The following is a 20,568-nucleotide window of genomic DNA, read 5'->3' as shown; positions in this document are numbered from 1 at the left end:
AGTTTAAACATATGTACAAGGAATAGAAAGGTGTAACTAAGTAGGTCTGGAAGTTGTATAATGCATCCAAGTCGCCCATTTTGCATAGAATTTGTCATAACGGTTCCGGTGTTCTAAAATTTAGTCGGACACGTGAAAATTCCGGACCCTCGTCACTTCCGGTCACTTCCGGTGATACTACGTCACCACCAGCTGGAGCGACAGCTGTTGTGAGCCCCGGTGCGCATGCGCCCAAGACATTTTCCAGGTCCGATGAAATTTTAAGACTTTGCTAACAGCTGACTAAGAGGAGGCGGGGCTGAGGTGGGATGACAACACCGCCGCGGGAAAATTTTATAACACCGCCGCATCATCGAGCAAGGAACATGTTGCAGAGCTGACTTAGAGGGGACTGTCCGTCCCGAGGAGGCGGGAAGGAAGTGAATAAATATAATTTTAGAACACCGCCTGAGGTCCCTAGACTTTCGCCCTCACATAGAGCCACTTCCGCCTGTTCTCCTGATACTTCCGCCCTTACTGACACATACCTCCGCCTGAGGTCCATAGACTTCCGCCCTCACATAGAGCAAAGTCTTAAAATTTAATCAGACCTGGAAAATGTCTTGGGCGCATGCGCACCGGGGCTCGGAACAGCTGTCGCACCAGCTGGTGGTGACGTAGCGTCACCGGAAGTGACGAAGGTCTGGAATATTCACAGGTCCGATGAAATTTTACAACACCGGCACCTGGCCATCCACTCCTCCGCATCCATAATACCATTTACCATCTTAACCCAGGCCTCACGGTCTGGGACCGTTGCATGTCTCCAATAAATCGGTATCAGGCGGCGGGCCGCGTTCAGGAGATGTGGCAGAACACTTTTCTTATATCTGCTAAGAGGAATGGACGGCAGATGAAGCAGGAAGTGCCGCGGGTCATCTGGTATATCCACATCCAGGATCGCCAAGATCTGCGCCCGTAGACCCAGCCAGAAGGGCCGCAGGAGCGGGCACTCCTACCACACATGTAGGTAGGAGCCGGATCCCCGCAACCCCTCCAACAGTGGTCCGACTGGCCTGCATAGATCTGTGCGAGCCTCGAGGGAACTCTGTACCATTGAGTTAGCAGCTTATACCCATTCTCCTGCATCTTAGTATCTACCTTGCTGGAATGAGTCAGTTGAAACTGGTGATCCAGCTGTTGTTCTATAAAGGTGCACTGTAGGTCTCTCTCCCACTCCCGTATAAACAGGGGCTTCGGCACGGGATCCCCAGAGAGGAGAAGCGGATATAGTAGCGCAATGGAGTGAGGTATCGGGTCTTTAGATATGCAAAGTTTCTCATAGGGGGTCATCAAGGTTGGTGAACATACCTCTCTTAAGAAAGGACGCAAAAAATTAGTGAGCTGATGATACCTCCAAAAGTCCATGGGAAACCTACATGTCGCTCTTTGAGTTGTGTCAGTGGTACAATGGTCTCTTCCTGGACAAACCGGCCACAGCGGATCTCCCCGCTGGACGCCCACGTCCCGAAAAAGGACATGTCCTCTCCAGGAGGGAACCAGGGGAACCTCACCAAGGGCGCCAGCGGGGAGACCGGAGTGGACAGCTGGAGTCTCTTATTAACCTCTTCCCAAACATGCAAGGTATGTAAATTTTATTTTTAAACCAGCACAAGGGACAGTCATTACATTTATGGAAAAGCATTCTTTGTGCTGATGCCAACTGTCCTAGTTAAAATTAAACATTCTCTATGCCCCTATACCCAGTAGCCATCATCTACCGGTACCGTGGGGGGTCAATATGAGCACTGGACCCATCACAGACACTCATCAAGATAGCCAATGGCTGCCCATTTTTATTGGATATTTCAAACTTTTTTAACAAATAAAAACTGAAAAATTGGGCGTGCAAAATTATTCAGCCCCTTTACTTTCAGTGCAGCAAACTCTCTCCAGAAGTTCAGTGAGGATCTCTGAATGATCCAATGTTGACCTAAATGACTAATGATGATAAATAGAATCCACCTGTGTGTAATCAAGTCTCCGTATAAATGCACCTGCACTGTGATAGTCTCAGAGGTCCGTTTAAAGCACAGAGAGCATCATGAAGAACAAGGAACACACCAGGCAGGTCCGAGATACTGTTGTGGAGAAGTTTAAAGCCGGATTTGGATACAAAAAGATTTCCCAAGCTTTAAACATCCCAAGGAGCACTGTGCAAGCGAGAATATTGAAATGGAAGGAGTATCAGACCACTGCAAATCTACGAAGACCTGGCCGTCCCTCTAAACTTTCAGCTCATACAAGGAGAAGACTGATCAGAGATGCAGCCAAGAGGCCCATGATCACTCTGGATGAACTGCAGAGATCTACAGCTGAGGTGGGAGACTCTGTCCATAGGACAACAATCAGTCGTATACTGCACAAATCTGGCCTTTATGGAAGAGTGGCAAGAAGAAAGCCATTTCTTAAAGATATCCATAAAAAGTGTTGTTTAAAGTTTGCTACAAGCCACCTGGGAGACACCAAACATGTGGAAGAAGGTGCTCTGGTCAGATGAAACCAAAATCAAACTTTTTGGCAACAATGCAAAACGTTATGTTTGGCGTAAAAGCAACACAGCTCATCACCCTGAACACACCATCCCCACTGTCACACATGGTGGTGGCAGCATCATGGTTTGGGCCTGCTTTTCTTCAGCAGGGACAGGGAAGATGGTTAAAATTGATAGAAAGATGGATGGAGCCAAATACAGGACCATTCTGGAAGAAAACCTGATGGAGTCTGCAAAAGACCTGAGACTGGGACGGAGATTTGTCTTCCAACAAAACAATGATCCAAAACATAAAGCAAAATCTACAATGGAATGGTTCACAAATAAACATATCCAGGTGTTAGAATGGCCAAGTCAAAGTCCAGACCTGAATCCAATCGAGAATCTGTGGAAAGAACTGAAAACTGCTGTTCACAAACGCTCTCCATCCAACCTCACTGAGCTCGAGCTGTTTTGCAAGTAGGAATGGGCGAAAATTTCAGTCTCTCGATGTGCAAAACTTATATCTTTATGTTTGAAGCCTGAAATGTGGCAAAAGGTCGCAAAGTTCAAGGGGGCCGAATACTTTCGCAAGGCACTGTATATATATATATATATATATATATATATATATATATATATATATATATATATATATATATATATATATATATATATATATATATATTGTGAGGGATTAGCTCGGTGGCGGGTGTGGATGACCCCTTGGGGGGTGCGTTTTCCCAGAGAGGTAGCCGACAAGTGCTTGCAAACAAACAGTGTGGTTTATTAAATGGTGTTTTCTTCACCAGGCTGTATGCAGCAAAACATCCAAAATAAAATAAAACAGAAAATAAATCCTTGCCTCTGTGGGCGGCTACCTTCTCACAACTGGAACCTGCCTAAGTGTCTGTCTCCAACCTACCGTCGGGCAGACTTCCTTGTCCTACAGTGGACACTCAATAGTCCTTTTATAATAGCTTCACAGGGCAACACAGTCCTTTTGTTTCTTTCACACAGAAACACTTCGTCTTCTCACCTTTGAGACGTATTCACCCTTGGTTACCGTCCCGGGCACACATCACTCCGGGGGGTCTTCTCCCAGGCCCACACATCCTGTCGGGAGGCACACGCTGACTGTCCTCCTGCTCCCAGCCCACATGGCTTCAGGACACAGCTTCTGGAGGCAGCAAACAATAGGAATTTCTCTGAACAAATTATAGAGCCTTAACTCCCTCATTCTGAACAGGTGAAGGCCTTTCAACTTCCTGCTGGCTAGCTCTGTAGCCAACACCCTAAATTAATTAATGGACTTTCTAAGTCAGGTGGAAATGTATCTCCTTCCTGTGACTACATTCCCAGATTTAGCTGACTTCCTGTTACATACCCCCCCCTCTTGTTTCAACCCTAGGGTTGGGACACAGATTTCCAGGCACGCATGTGTCAAGCACTGCTGACTCACTGATAAGCCTCCTATTATCCTCAAGCTTCCGGATGAAACTGTTTTGTCATCTTCATTGACGGATTTCTCATAAATGCCACACAGTTTGTCTCTCATCTCATATACACATTCTTCAACTGCATTTTTGGCATCATTTCGCTCCTTCTCGTTTCTGTCATCTTCATTGACAGCTTTCTCATAAATGTCAGACAGCTTGTCCCTCATAACCGTCTGTCCAATCCACCATGGAGGACCGTGATCCATAGGCAACTCAATTGGGCTAGTCTTAATGTCTTCAACATTCTTAAGACGCCTCTCTCTGCAATCCATAAATGTTTTCCACAAAACTTTGAGAACCTTTGCTTCACTAAGCTTTGTTCCAAGTAGGGACTCTTGACATCCCTCTGTGACTTGAGTTGCCTCTCCATACAGCTGTACACAATCATTGACTTTTTGTTGTAAAAGGGAATGATCTTCCTTCTTGAGCTTTGCTTGCTCTAAGATGCTGTGCAGAGGATTTTCCAATTGAGACAACAGGCTGTCACACATTTCTTCAAAGTGACCCCTGTTCCTTTTCCCAGAGATATCAATATCATTCACCAAACATTTCATATTCATAGGCAGATCTGAAGCAGTTGCACTCATCAACTTCTTAAACTTTTCGCCCTCCTGAGCGAGTCGCAGTAAAGGCCTACTATTTGATTTGATATTCAGTTTATATTTCTTGCCAAACTCTTCACAGAAGTAGCCAACCAGAACATCATCAACTTTCCTTCCACCAACATAGGGGTTAAAGGCAACAACACAGTTGAACCCAGCGATCTGGGTGGTATCCATTATAGACCTCCTCTCTGCATCAGTGAAGAAGCATGGAACTGTAACACATTCTTTTACAGGTTTCTTCAATGCACTTTCTGCTGAACTATTTGACCGCTCAAGGTCACCTAGTTCTTTTTCTCTATCTGAATTCCACATGGAATGCATCTCAAGATCACGATCAAACTTCTGCCACCCGTCTTTCACCAGTTCCATTTTGGAAACACTCCCTGAAAGGCACTTATTCATTTGCTTCACGTTTTCACCAACAGCCTTAGTTTTCTCCACTAGGTTTTCAGCCTGAACTGAGAAATCACCACATTTCTTACTCAGCTCCTTTGTTTGCTGAAGTTCTAATGATACATTTTCCAATGCTTGAAGTTTTTGAAGGAACGGTTTATTCCAAAGGGGTGATTCAAGCCACATGTCGTCACATTTCTGAGGCTCACTCAGGACAGACCCCAAAACACTGATCCTTTTAAAAACTGCATCAGGCACACTATCCCCTCTTTGGGACAGATCCTCTGTTGCCTGGAATTCCTCTTCCAGTTCCTGCAACGGAATCTTCATCTCTTCTAGTTGCTGTTCTAAGGCTCGCTTAGACTTTTCTAGCTCCTGAACGCTTTTCACAACATCATCCTTGGAGCTGACCAATTCTTCCATTTCTGTACGCAGCTGTTTAACACTTTCTAGTTCAGCCTTACACTCTAGAGCTTCCTCCAAAGAGCGAGCCAAGAACAGGGCTTTGCTCTCGTTATCACGCACCTCCGTTTCTGCACGTGCGCGTTCTTCTGCATATTTTGCAGACACAGTCTTCTCTTCACCAAGCATCTGATCAAACTTCTTTTTCACATCTTCAACACACTGTAATGAACCAACGCTTTCTTCCATGCGTTTTTTCATATCCGCTATCTGAGCTTGCAATGTTGCGACTTGCTCTGATAGGTTTTTCTTTGCTTCCGCCTCCTCTTTTAATTGTTCCAGGAAGCCATTTTTCTCATCTTCCATTTGTTTGAGCTTTGTGCTAAAACTCAGCCTTTGACACCTCTCTTCCTGTAAGAGTTCCTGCGTGTCTTGCAGCTGCGATTCCAAGATAGAAAAATCTTCCGCAATTTCTCTAGATTTGCTGTCTGCTTGAGAAAGCTGATTTGTAACATTGTCCAACTCAACCTGCAGTCGGTTTGCCTTCTCTGACAGCTTAGCACACAATCGGTCACCTTCTGACACCTTGACTTGCGATTCCAGAAGCTGTGCCTCTACTTTTTCCCTCTCATGTTCACAATCTCCTTTTCCCTGCATAAGAGCCTTCACCTCATTGGCTAGTTTCTGGGAATGAGACTGTATTTCTGCCACACAGGCTTCTTTCTCCTTTAACTGCTGCTGGAAACGTTGGGCTTCACCTTTCCAACTTTCACAGTCTGCACGTAATTCATCTACCACATTGCTCAAAGTGGTGAGCTCATACACAGTACTCAGTAATTTAGCCTCTCTTTCACTTTTCTCGTTGTCGCTGAGAGACAATGTCGTTTTCAGAGCGACATTCTGTTCCTGCGACTCCTGCAGGTCTATTTTTGTAACTTCCAAACACTGAAGACTTTTTTTTCCAGCTGATTACGCAACTCCAACATATCAGCCATACTTTGCTTCTGCAAAGTCTGAATTTCACTTTCCTTTTCCATGAGGATGGTATCTTTCTCCATTATAGTCTCTCTGCGTTTTTGCAACTCGACCAAAAGAAGAGCAGTTGATTCTTCCCACTGTGACACATGAGACTTGAGTAGTTCATTCGTTTCCTGCAAGTTTCTATGCTCCATTTTAAGAAATTCCAAGGCTTGTTCCTTTTCTTCCATTTTCCGTTGCAAGGCATCCAACTCAGCCCTGCACACATACTCGGTTTCCTCCATACCGATGGCCTCCATTGGCTGCTGGCGTCTCTGTTTCCAGCCTGCCATGCTCTCTTGATGAGCCTTTTGTTGAGCTGCAAAGCTCTGCTGAAAATCCGCATTTGCCTGCTGTTGAGCTGCATTTGATATAATCAGATGTTTCAACATCTCCTCCATTTTGAGTTTACTTTTCATCTGAGCACACTGCGTCTCCATAGCAGTTTCATCAGTGTTGCTAGGGACAACAACCTTCCTCTTTAGTAGACTCTCTTTAGGCATGGATGGGGCTGGTTCAGACGGTAACATCCCCTCCATCCATAGAATCCGGTCTCTCATTTCATCTATCTTTGCATTTTTCAGGCGTTTGGACCGCCCCATCTTCAATAACTCCACAAACAAATTTTTCACAGTCCAGCAAACAATTTTCAGACCACTGTCTCTTCAACACATGTAGTTTTTCTCTCTCTTGCAGGATCTCTTTTCCTGCGCACACAGTTTGTGCAGTCACTTGCACCAGACACAACAAAGTTCATCAAAAAATTTTGAGACCCCTGTCTCTTTAAAACACTTTTTTTTTTTTTTTTTTTTTTCTGTCAGGATCTTCTCTCCTGCACACATAGATTGTGCAATCTCATGCACCAGACAAAGTTCATCAAACATTTGCACTTCCTTGCAGGGATCTTGCTGCTTCTGCCCACTGCATACCTCCACCATATGTGAGGGATTAGCTCGGTGGCGGGTGTGGATGACCCCTTGGGGGGTGCGTTTTCCCAGAGAGGTAGCCGACAAGTGCTTGCAAACAAACAGTGTGGTTTATTAAATGGTGTTTTCTTCACCAGGCTGTATGCAGCAAAACATCCAAAATAAAATAAAACAGAAAATAAATCCTTGCCTCTGTGGGCGGCTACCTTCTCACAACTGGAACCTGCCTAAGTGTCTGTCTCCAACCTACCGTCGGGCAGACTTCCTTGTCCTACAGTGGACACTCAATAGTCCTTTTATAATAGCTTCACAGGGCAACACAGTCCTTTTGTTTCTTTCACACAGAAACACTTCGTCTTCTCACCTTTGAGACGTATTCACCCTTGGTTACCGTCCCGGGCACACATCACTCCGGGGGGTCTTCTCCCAGGCCCACACATCCTGTCGGGAGGCACACGCTGACTGTCCTCCTGCTCCCAGCCCACATGGCTTCAGGACACAGCTTCTGGAGGCAGCAAACAATAGGAATTTCTCTGAACAAATTATAGAGCCTTAACTCCCTCATTCTGAACAGGTGAAGGCCTTTCAACTTCCTGCTGGCTAGCTCTGTAGCCAACACCCTAAATTAATTAATGGACTTTCTAAGTCAGGTGGAAATGTATCTCCTTCCTGTGACTACATTCCCAGATTTAGCTGACTTCCTGTTACAATATATATATATTTTTTTTTTAAAGTGACCTTATCCTTTAGGAATCTTACCTCCTTTCCTGTCCTGACTGACGCCTGTCAACTGGACTGGAAGTAATGGAATCTCACAGCCCTGTGGTCTTGATAAAGATGATTCAGTGGAGCAAATGTTCCTCTTTGTGTAATTTGTTTTTATTGCTCACCTGTGCTGATGTTTAATGGGATTTCCTCCTCTTTAATCCTCACAGTTACTTCTTCCTCCTCAAGACTGACCACTCTCCGAGTGCCTCTGCGGTCTGTGAATAAAGATGAGAGTGAAGCCCCCCTGTACTGAGATGTATGAGAGACCCCAGAGAGTGTGTTCGTAACCCCCAGCTCTGCTGTTCCCCCCGCTCAGTAGTAACCCCCAGCTCTGCTGATCCCCCCCACTCAGTAGTAACTCCCAGTTCTGCTGATCCCCCTGTACTGAGATGTATGAGAGACCCCAGAGAGTGTGTTTGTAACCCCCAGCTCTGCTGATCCCCCCCCCCACTCAGTAGTAACCCCCAGTTCTGATGATCCCCCTGTACTGAGATGTATGAGAGATCCTAGAGAGTGTGTTCGTAACCCCCAGCTCTGCTGATCTCCCCTCTCAGTAGTAACCCCCAGTTCTGCTGTTCCCCCCGCTCAGTAGTAACTCCCAGCTCTGCTGATCCCCCCGCTCAGTAGTAACCCCCAGTTCTGCTGATCCCCCTGTACTGAGATGTATGAGAGACCCCAGAGAGTGTGTTCGTAACCCCCAGCTCTGCTGATCTCCCCCGCTCAGTAGTAACCCCCAGTTCTGCTGATCCCCCTGTACTGAGATGTATGAGAGACCCTAGAGAGTATGTTTGTAACCCCCAGCTCTGCTGATCCCCCCCTCTCAGTAGTAACCCCCAGCTCTGCTGATCCCCCCCGCTCAGTAGTAACCCCTAGTTCTGCTGATCCCCCTGTACTGAGATGTATGAGAGACCCCAGAGAGTGTATGTGGGGGGAGATTGGTCACATCTCTTGGCTGCCTACACACAATGAGATGATGTGAGGAGAGCCGGAGTCTAATAGAGGCTGATGGCTCCTGATGTATGAGAGACCCCAGAGAGTGTGTGTGGGGGGAGACTGGTCACGTCTCTTGGCTGGTAACACACAATGACATGATGTGAGGAGGAGAGCCGGAGTCTAATAGAGGCTGATGGCTCCTGACTCCCCCACTGGGCACATACTGTCCCCCCATTACTGTCTACTGACAGAGGAGGGGGGAGAAGAAGAGATTGTTGTAGTGACTGAACAAGGAGAATCTGAGACTCTTCTCTGGATTTAGTCTTTATTAATCACCTTTGCTGATCTCTGGAGGGGGTTCCCATTCCTCTGGATCTTCTGCTTCCTCTTTTATTTCTACTTTAATCAGATTTGCACTCTATAATACAAACATATATTTATTGAGTGAGACTGCCTAAGGAAATATTAAATTGATAAAAAAAATGTTGCCAAGATTCTCAGTGCTACTTACCGCTTGAGGGATCTCCTGATGTTCCTGTATGGAGTTCCGGGAATACAGAGGACGGGGACATCTCTCTGGAGGATTTCTGTTACTGGATCCATCTGTAGGAAACACACACACTGACTGAATACATTGTTTCTATGTCTTTATATCAGAGGATGTGTGTATCTAGGGGGGTCCTCAATACAAGAAATTAAAGTCTCCTGTTACCCGGTAACGTGAGGGGCGGCCGGTTCTCCATCATGACGTCCTTGTAGAGATCCTTGTAATTACTCCCACGTCAATACGTCTCAGACTATACTTGGGAACATAAAGATGGTTTAAAAACATCACTCTGCAATAAATTAACTTTAAAACAGATGCTAAAAGTGTGTTTGAAATAAGAAAAAGCAGGGGCTTTGGAGGGGGGTGTTGGGTTTCTTGAGTTTTCATATACAAACAGCAAATCGAATATTGTACAATTAGCTTTTTTTTTTTTTTTTTAGCTGTCTTTGTCCAATTGGGGAGATTTCCTTCACTTCCTGTCCCAGAGACCGCAGGAAGTGGGAGGAAATTACCACAAAGTAATGGAAATCCTCTCTTAGTTGTCACCAAAACAATTGTCTCCCCATTCTAGTTTCCCCCTCTATTCTTGTTTTGGTGACAACTCCAGATAACGCATGATCCCTTTCACATTTTGGCTTTAGATCCACATTGGTGGTGTCCAAGGCAGCCCTTGAGATATGGGGCCCTCCCTGCTTTAACCTCTTGACGCTGGCCATACGCAAATATGCAGCCGCTCGGCGGATGGGCCTAAAGCCTCGTACACATGCAACGAATTTCCGCCGACCGGTCGTCCGTCTTTTGTCCAGAGTGGTGTCTGTTGGTTGGAATGTGCTCTAGACTGCACACGAATTTTCCCGCACGACAGAATTCTACTTCAGAAGTGATGTCATGTGTTGGATTGCTTTCTATGTGTTCTTTCTTCTCTGAGCATGCCTAGTCTTGCTCTTAACATTTTCCCTGTCTAAATCTGTACTGACTGCACGAAAATCGGACGTGTTTTGACGGAGGACAAAATTTTTATAGCCTACACACCAGCCGAAAAGTCAGAGTTGCTTGTCGGAAGCATCATACTAACAAGCCGAAAATCGGCAGTTCGGTCGTCGGGCGAAAATTCCCGGCCGAATTTCCACTCGTGTGTACGGGACTTTAACCACTTAAGCCCCGGAGGATTTGGCTGCTCAAAGACCAGGCCCTATTTTGTGATTCGGCACTGCGTGACTGTAACCGACAATTGCGCGGTCATGCGACGCTGTACTTGAAATGAAATTGACGTCCTTTTTTCCCCACAAATAGAGCTTTCTTTTGGTGGTATTTGATCACCTGTGTGATTTTTACTTTTTTGCGCTTTAAACAAATAAAGAGCGACAATTTTGAGAAAATAACAATATTTTTCACATTTTTTATATGAAATTCTCAAAAAAAAAAAAAAAAGTAAAAATCTAAATTTTTTAACATTTTAGGCCAATTTGTTTTCTGCTACATATTTTTGGTAAAAAAAAAAAAAAAATCGCAATAAGCGGATTTTGATTGGTTTGCGCAAAAGTTACTAACTACGGGAAAGATTTATGTCATTTTTATTGTTTTTTTTTTTTTTAACTACTAATGGCGGCGATCTGCGATTTTTTTTGCGGGACTGCGACATTGCGGCGGACGGATTGGACCCCTAACTGACATTTTTGACACTTTTGGGGGTACCAGTGACATTACTACAGTAATCAGTGCTATAAATATGCACTGTTACTGTAAAAATGACACTGGCAGGGAAGGGGTTAACTTTATTGGTGATCAAGGGGTTAAACGTGTCCCTAGGGGCGTGATTCTAACTGGCAAGGGGCGTGGCTTGTTAGATCATAACAGAGACATACGATCCTACATAGCAGGATCGCATAGCCTCTGTCATGATCTAAGGGAGAATGACAGACGGCTGTGTTTACATCAGCCGTCTGTCTTTCTTCCTCTCCTGAGCGAGATCGCGGGTGGCCAGTGGACATCAGAGCTGCCGGTCACAGGCGCGGGGATGTTAGTGAACGAGCGGGGGCGGGAGCGTGCCGCCGGCAGCGCACAGGAGCCCCCTTCAGGCTCGTAGGCGAGTGACGTACCCATACGTCACTTTGCCTGTAGGGGGCTGACTGCCGCAGTATATAGTCGTGCGGCGGTCGGCAAGTGGTTAAGGCTGAACAGCCGCATATATATGCGGCCCTGTTAAAACAACTTACTGTGCTGAGAGCGCGCTCCATGCATGACAGCTGTGAGGGATCAGTAAGCTCCCGATGCATACTTGCAATCAGCATCTTTCTGAAAATGTTACCACTGTGACAGCCAATCACAGCAGTCACATGACCCGAATGCCTGCCTCCGCCTCCAGGCTTTTAGAACTTTAAAGGACTGGCGTGAAGGGCTTAAATGCCTCTTCTGGACAGAGGAAACACAAATGACTGCCCATGTTCCTGAGGGACTGCCTTTTAAAGATCTGTGGCAATGCGTTTCCTGTCCCAGTGGGAGGAGATCCATCTCTTAGTCCCAGTTCACTGATGCAATGCGGGAAACCTTGCAATTCAGTGCCGGGTCCCGCATCTCACAATGAGATCTGCGAATTCGCTGGGGGTGTCAAAGTAGAGTTAACCACATAACGACCGCCCACCGCAGTTTTACTGCAGCAGGCAGCCGCTCCTGAGACTCTAGGGGCGAGCGAGCACCGCCAGCGGCACGCTCCCGCCCCCGCTTGTTAGCTGGGGAGCCAGTGCGTGTGACCGGCGGCTCCGATGGCCGCCGGCCACTCGCGATCTTCCACCGCTGAGAGAGAAGGACAGACGACCTGATGTAAACACAGCCGTCTGCCATTCTCCATGAAGTGATCACAGAGGCTATGTGATCCTGCTATATAGGATCGCATGTCTCTGTGATTACTTCACAAGCCACACCCCCTGACAGTTAGAATCACGCACCTAGGGACACATTTAACCCACTGATCACCAGTAATGTTAACCCCTTCCCTGCCAGTGTCATTTTTACAGTTACAGTGCATATTTGTAGCACTAATTACTGTAGTAATGTCACTGGTACCCCCAAAAGTGTCAAAAATGTCAGTTAGGGGTCCGATCTGTCGGCCGCAATGTCGCAGTCCCCCATAAAAAAAAAAAATTTGCAGATCGCCGCCATTACTAGTAAAAAAAAAAAAAAAACAATAAAATTACATTACTCTTTCCCGTAGTTAGTAAATGCAATAACTTTTGCGCAAACCAATCAAAATAAGCTTATTGTGATTTTTTTTTTACCAAAAATATGTATCAGAAGACCAACTGGCCTAAAATGTTAAAAAAATTAGATTTTTAAATTTTTTTTTTTGAGAATTTCATATAAAAGAATGTGAAAAATATTGTAATTTTTTCAAAATTGTCGCTCTTTTTTTGTTTATAGCGCAAAAAATAAAAAAATCGCACAGGTGATCAAATACCACCAAAAGAAAGCTCTGTTTGTGGGAAAAAAAAGGACGTCAATTTAGTTTGGGTACAGCGTCGCACGACCGCGCAATTGTCTGTTAAAGTAACACAGTGCCGAATCGCAAAATAGGGCCTGGTCTTTGAGCAGCCAAATCCTCCGGTCCTTAAGTGGTTAATGACACCCCCAGATTGGTTCGCAGATCGCAGTGCGAACTGTGAAATGGTGCAGGAATCGGATCGCATAGGTGTGAACCCCCATGAGATCTGATTCCAGTGAGAACCAAAAAAAAAAGTGTCCTGCACCATTTTGGAGTGAATGCGATGTGATTTCAGCCAGTTTGTATGACTGAAATCGCATCGCACAGACATTGCATGTGATCAGCACAGCAATGTGATGCAAATCACATGCGATGTCTGGCATCGCACTAGTGTGAACCGGCACTTAAGGGCTATCTTGGAAGACACCTGGAGGAAATTAGAGGTTGAGACAGTGCCACTACCCAAACCCATTTTAATGCTTTCACATGGATGTCATCAATTTAGTCACATTTTTACTAATTCATATTTTACGAATTACAGTGCTTCTGGAAAGTATGCACAGCTCTTCACTTTTTCCACATTTTGTTATACTATAAATGTTAGTACCCAGTTATATTATGTAAATTTAGGAAAGAATCCAGGCCCTTTTTAAACCAATCTACAGAGCTGGCCAGAACCACCTCTGGAGGGAGTCTATTGCACATTTTCACAGCTCTTACTGTGAAGAAACCTTTCCGTATTTAGAGATGAAATCTGTTTTCCTCTAGAAGTAAAGAGTGCCCCCTTGTCCTCTGTGATAACCCTAAAGGGAATAACTCAACACCAGTTAACTATAAGAACCTCTTATGTATTTGTACATGTTGATCATACCCCCCCCCCCTCTTAACCACTTAAGCCCCGGAGGATTTTCCTGCTAAACGACCAGGGGGTATTTTGCGATTCGGCACTGCGTTACTTTAACAGACAATTGCGCGGTCGTGCGACGCTGTATCTAAACGAATTTGGCGTCCTTTTTTTCCCACAAACAGAGCTTTCTTTTGGTGGTATTTGATCACCTGTGCGATTTTTTCTTTTTGCGCTATAAACAAAAAAAGAGCGTACATTTTGCAAAAATAACAATATTTTTCACATTTTTTTATATGAAATTCCCCCAAAAAAAATGTAAAAATCAAAATTTTTTAAAATTTTCGGCCAATTTGTTTTATGCTACATATGTTTGGTAAAAAAAAATCGCAAAAAGCGTATTTTGATTGGTTTGCGCAAAAGTTATCGCGTTTACTAACAAAGGGAAAGATTTCTGTCATTTTTGGTGTTTTTTAACGTGTAATGGCGGCGATCTGCGATTTTTTTTGCGGTACTGCGACATTGGGGCGGACAGATCGGACCCTTGACTGACATTTTTGACACTTTTGGGGTTACCAGTGACATTTCTACAGTAATCAGTGCTATATATATGCACTGTTACTGTAAAAATACACTGGTAGTGAAGGGGTTAACTTTATTTGGGAGGGAGGGGCTGTGTGTGTCCCTAGGGGCGTGCTTTCTACTGTGATTGGCTGTGGCTTGAGCTGTAAGGACACTGATCAACGGATCTACATAGTAGATCCATGTGATCAGTGTTTTTACAGCGAGGAGAATGACAGGTGGCTTGTTTACACAAGCTGCCTGACATTCTCCCTCTCCCCCGCCGATCGCCATCGGGTCCGCTGGTCACACGCGCGGGGGGGGTCTGCGCTCGCTCCCCAGAGCCTCACAGGCGAGCGACGTAGACCTACGTCACTCTGCCTGTGAGGGGCTGACTGCCGCAGTAAATATACTGTGATCAGTCGGCAAGCGGTTAAAGGGATTGTAAAATCTTGTTTTTATAAAAATAACAAACATATTATACTTACCTGCTCTGTGCAGTGGGTTTGAACAGAGTAGCCCCATTCCCCCTCTTCTGTGATCCTGGCCCCTCCCTCCTGTAAAGCAAAGTGCCCCCACAGCAAGCAGCTTGCTATGGGGGCACCCAAGCCGAGTCACAGCTCCGTGTGTCCATTCAGAAATGGAACCCCCGATCCAGCCCCTCTATCTCCTAATTGGCTAGCAGACTTTGATTAACAGCAGCTGGAGCCAATGGCAGTGTCTCAGCTTATCAGGAGGGAGAATCACAGACAGCTGAGACACTTGTGGACATCACTGGACAGACATGGACCTCAGGTAAGTATTAGGGGGGGTTGCTACACACAGGAGGTTTTTATCTTCATGTATATAAAAAACCTTCTGACTTTACAAGTCCTTTAATCTCCTCTTCTCAAGAGAATAAATTCAGTTCTTCTAATCTTTCCTCATAGCGGAGTTCCTTCATGACTCTTATCAGTTTGGTTGCCCTTCTCTGCACTTTCTCCAGTTCCCCGATATCCTTTTTGAGAACTGGAGCCCAAAACTGAACTGCATATTCCAGATGAGGTCTTACTAATGGTTTGTACAGGGGCAAAATTATATCTCTCTCTCTGGACTGGATGCCTCTCAATACAAGAAAGGACTTTGCTGTCTTTGGAAACTGCAGCTTAGCATTGCATACTATTATTAAGCTTATGATCCACGAAAACCCCCAGATCCTTCTCCATCATTGATTCCCCCAGCTGTACTCCCCCTAGTACGTATGATGTAGAGATCAACCGATTATCGGCAACACTGATATATCGGGGGCCGATATGCACTTTCCCCGATATATCGGAATCGGCCTTTGGATTTACCGATATTGCCAATATTTTCGTGACATCATCGCGTATGCTGCGCGCACACGTTCTGCCTCCTAACACCGCCTCCCCAGTGGTCTCCGTTCCATTCAGCGATTCCTTGGGTTTGCCAACTACTATTGAAAAAGTATCAGGAACTTTTCCACTTTGGCCAAACCTATCTCAGATGTGACCAAGAAGGGCAGTGATTCCCACAATAGGACGCCTGCTGCCATCCGAGCTTTCGAGGCCCTCAAGTCTGCTTTTGCTTCGGCTCCCATTCGGTCTCATCCCAATCCTGGTTTGCCCTTAGTCCTAGAGGTGGATGCATCTGAGACAGGAGTAGGCGCCCTCCTGTCTCAGCATCGGACACCTGATGGACACTTACTTCCTTGAGGCTTCCACTCCAAGACGCTGTCTCAAGCTGAATGTAATTACGAGATTGGAGACAGAGAGCTCTTGGCCATTATCCTGGCTCTCAAAGAGTGGAGACACTTGCTCAAAGGTTCTGTGGTTCCAGTTCTCAGTCTCACCGATCATAAGAATCTGACGTATCTCTCAGAGGCCAAGAGGCTCACACCCCGTCAAGGCCAGATGGGCCTTATTCTTGTCTTGTTTAAACTATGTGGTTTCCTATTTGCCCAGCTCCAAGAATCTTAAGGCTGATGCTCTCGCCAGTTTTCTGAGTTGTCCAGGAAAGACTCAGTGCCGACACTGGTCATACCTTCAGATCATATCCTTGCTGCCATCTGCACCAGTTTAACCTCTCCTCTTGGGGAACAGATGTTGGCTGCCCAACCTGATGCTCCCACTGAGAGACCTGCTGACAAATGTTTTGTACCTGAGGGGTTGTGCATCAGACTGTTGCACACGTACTACAATTCCAAGACTGCTGGTCATCCTGGTAAGAACCAGATGTCCTGGGCTATTTCCCATCAGTTCTGGTGGCCATCTCTCTGCACTGCATATGTGGCTGCATGTTCGGTCTGTGCCCAGAACAAATCTCCTTGGCACCTTCCCTTGGGCCTATGCATCCCATTCCCAATGGGGAGCGTCCCAGGTCTAACCCGGCCATGGATTTTATTGTGCAACTTCCCACGTCTTGAGGTTACACGGTTATCCTCATGGTTGTAGACCGGTTCTCCAAAATGTGTCACTGTGTTCCGTTTAAGCGGGTAACTACCGCTCAGGAGCTTGCCTCAGTGTTTGCCAGGGAGGTCTTTCGTTTACAGCGGTTGCCTAAGAAATTTGTCTCGGACCGTGGGAGCCAGTTTGTCTCCAGGTGCCGGCGTGTCTTTTGCTCCCAGTTGGGTATTCAGCTCTCCTTCTCCTCAGCCTACCATCCCCAGTCCAATGGTGCCGCTGAGCGTTCCAACCAAGCTCTGGAGCAATTTCTCTGCTGCTGTATCTCTGACCATCAGGACAATTGGGTTAATCTGCTACCCTGGGCGGAACTTGCCAGGAACTCTGCCATTAACTCATCTTCTGGAATGTCTCCATTTATGGCCAGTTATGGGTTCCAACCCACTGTGTTGCCCAAGTAATTCTCGCCACAGGACATCCCGGCAGTGGAGGATCATCTTCATGCCCTCTGTTTCTCTTGGGTGCAGATTCAAGAGTCATTACAGGTCTCTGCACAGCGTCAGAAGCTCCAGGCAGACCAGAGACATTTATCTGCTCCTTCGTACCAGGTCGGGGAGAGGGTGCATGTGTTGACCCGTACTCTCAACCTCAGGGTGCCAACTCCAAAACGGGCACCCCGTTTTGTTGGTCCTTTTCGCATCCTCCGTAAGGTGAACCCAGTGGCCTGTGCCCTTGGTCTTCCCCCTGGCATGCATATCTCCAATGTCTTTCACGTGTCACTTTTGAAGCCACTGGTTTGCAATCAATATACTTCTTCATCTCCTCGTCCCATTCCTGTGGGCAATCATGAGGAGTAGGAGGTCAGCAGCACCTTGGATTCTCACCTGTTCCGAGGTCAGGTTCAATACCTGGTGCACTGGAAGGGTTATGGTCCTGAGGAGCGCTCCTGGGTTCCCTCCACTGATGTTCATGCTCCCGCCCTTCTCCGCATTTTCCATTCTCGCTTTCCTCAGAAACCGTTTTTTGCTCCGCAGAGGAGAGGACGTTGAGGGGAGGGTACTGTCAAGGTCCTACCTTGCCCTCCTGTTGGCAGCCATCTTGGACACGTGCAGACTGCTGTCTCTTATAGACTATGATTGCATCATCACTTGCCTGCTGCCTGTGTGTCGCACAGTGATGATGCTGCACACCTGACTATATCTATCACCTGATGGGTTGCAGTCCTTGCCCTTTTGTGCTTCAAGGTGCATCTCTGCTAGCAGTCTTCTGTTCTCTGTGTTCCTCCGTGTATGACCCAGCTTGGCTGACGACTCTCCTAGCTCTCGACCTGGCATCGCCAGACGACCCGGCATCGGCAGACTGCCCGCTTCTGAACTCGACCCCGGCTTGGATGACTAACCCTCTTCTAGACTTGACCCCCGTGTTTATTGTTGTTTGCTCCAATAAACTGCTTTATTTTACCTGCATCCCTGTATGGTCTGGTTTCCTGGCACCAACATAGCATAACAAAATGTGGAAAAAGTGAAGTGCTGTGAATACTTTCCGGATGCACTGTACATCCGTTTTTACTTCAGTTCAGCTCATTTCATATCAGTCAACTTTAGTTTTTGCATCTTTATTTTTAGGATAGGTTGTTACTTGTGAGGGTCGGGAATGCTCACAAAACTGACAAGTTCTGACGTGCAGGAAAGACGCGCTGCTCTTTAGCAGATGCCAATAATGCCTAATGGCGCCCATTGTGTATTTTTGTGCACTTCAAATCACTTTGGCACCATGTGACCCGGTGGGGTGCAATAAAAAAAAAAAAAAAAAAAAAAAAAATCGACATATTCAGTATCAGCGACTTCTTCCCCTTTGCTTCTGTGGCTGGGGCAGCCAATTGAAATAAATGAGCTGCCTGCATGCAGCACACAGGTCACACATGAGCGGATCCCTTGCTGAATAAGAGCCAAGTGTGAGGAACGTCAATTTTTTTTCCCATCTGTGCCTGTTCAATTTGTGTCCGCATTTAGGTCTCATTCACACGGGGCAATTACATCAGTGCCCTGTACAGTGCCATGTTTTCTGGCTGGCAGCCCCATTAATGTGTACTGAGGCACCGCTTCTGTGTCCGAATAGGACATTCATGCCGGTGTATGACCCCGATGGCACGGACACAGCCGCTGTGTCCCATAATATTATCGATGTAGGTGCACAGCCCTGAAGGCACCAGCACCCGCATGGGTGTCATATTGGGACACAGCAGCTGTGTCTGTGTGTTTGGGACCATGCACCCACATGGAGGTCATATTGGAACAGAGGGGCTGTGTCCTTGTGTTGGGGGCATTACACCCACATGGATGTCATATTAGGACAGAGGAACTGTGTTCTTGTGTTCGGGGCCATGCACCTACATGGAGGTTATACTGGGACAGAGGAGTTGTGTCCTTGTGTTGGGGGAAAATAGATCCCCTGCAATCAACAACAATAGACCCCCCCCAACAATAATAGCCCCTCAGCAACAATAAATCCTCCCCTGCAACAATTGCCCCCCCCCAATAAATCCTCCCCTGCAACAATAGACCCCCCCCCCAATAACAATACCCCCCCCAGCAACAATAGACCCCCCCCCAATAACAATAACCCCCCAGCAACAATAAATCCTCCACTGCAAAAAAAGCCCCACCCACAACAAAATGCCCACCAGCAACAATAGATTCACCCCAGCAGCCAGCATCAATAGGCCCTTCAGCTCACCCCACTGGCCCCAGCACCCCTTTGCCATTGCATACATTCAGACTGGAGGTTCCGGAACTGCGTTCCCCCGCGTTCCCGCTGAAAAAAAAGCCCTGGATATTTGTAATAAAATATATATTTTTTTAAACTGACTCTCGTTATATACCCTAAATAAATCCCATTTGTGGGGTAACTGTACAGCCATTCTTGTGGTCAGGGATGTGGGCACTCTTTCCACATTTCAGCAGATATTTAGCAAATTTTAGTCATTTTTAGTTTTATTTTTATTTTAGTGATCTGAATTGATTTAGTTTTAGTCGTCTTTTAGTCATCTGAATTTTATTTTCGTTTTAGTCGTCTTTTAGTCATCTGAATTTTATTTTCGTTTTAGTCGTCTTTTAGGCATCTGAATTTTATTTTCGTTTTAGTCGTCTTTTAGTCTTCTGAATTTTATTTTCGTTTTAGTCGTCTTTTAGTCATCTGAATTTTATTTTCGTTTTAGTCGTCTTTTAGTCTTCTGAATTTTATTTTTGTTTTAGTCGTCTTTTAGTCATCTGAGTTTTATTTTAGTTTTAGTCGTCTTTTAGTCATCTGAATTGTATTTTCGTTTTAGTCGTCTTTAGTCATCTGAATTTTATTTTCGTTTTAGTCGTCTTTTAGTCATCTGAGTTTTATTTTCGTTTTAGTCGTCTTTAGTCATCTGAATTTTATTTTCGTTTTAGTCGTCTTTTAGTCATCTGAATTTTATTTTCGTTTTAGTCGTCTTTTAGTCATCTGAGTTTTATTTTCGTTTTAGTCATCTGAATTTTATTTTCGTTTTAGTCGTCTTTTAGTCATCTAAATTTTATTTTCGTTTTAGTCGTCTTTTAGTCATCTGAATTTTAATTTAGTTTTAGTCGTCTTTAGGCATCTGAATTTTATTTTCGTTTTAGTCGTCTTTTAGTCATCTGAATTTTAATTTAGTTTTAG

The 20,568-nt window shown here is 45.6% G+C and overlaps 1 protein-coding gene across 1 annotated transcript in view; it reads right to left on the bottom strand.

Moving 5' to 3' along the window:
* LOC309564370 (uncharacterized protein) overlaps nucleotides 1-11,878 on the bottom strand; it is a gene marked incomplete at its 5' end in the record, with an annotated part of 34,543 nt that extends 22,665 nt beyond the window's left edge. The window contains 3 exons of the mRNA XM_082268997.1: nucleotides 8,245-8,337; nucleotides 9,392-9,473; nucleotides 11,819-11,878. Coding sequence (XP_082125123.1) covers nucleotides 8,245-8,337; nucleotides 9,392-9,473; nucleotides 11,819-11,878 — 235 coding nt within the window. The remainder of the gene's footprint in view (nucleotides 1-8,244; nucleotides 8,338-9,391; nucleotides 9,474-11,818) is intronic.
* Nucleotides 11,879-20,568: the final 8,690 nt, after the last annotated feature.

Source organism: Pelophylax lessonae (genome assembly GCF_965119305.1).
Source record: "Pelophylax lessonae genome assembly, chromosome: 9".
Classification (NCBI taxonomy): domain Eukaryota; kingdom Metazoa; phylum Chordata; class Amphibia; order Anura; family Ranidae; genus Pelophylax; species Pelophylax lessonae.
This window is presented reverse-complemented; position numbering and strand designations above follow the sequence as displayed.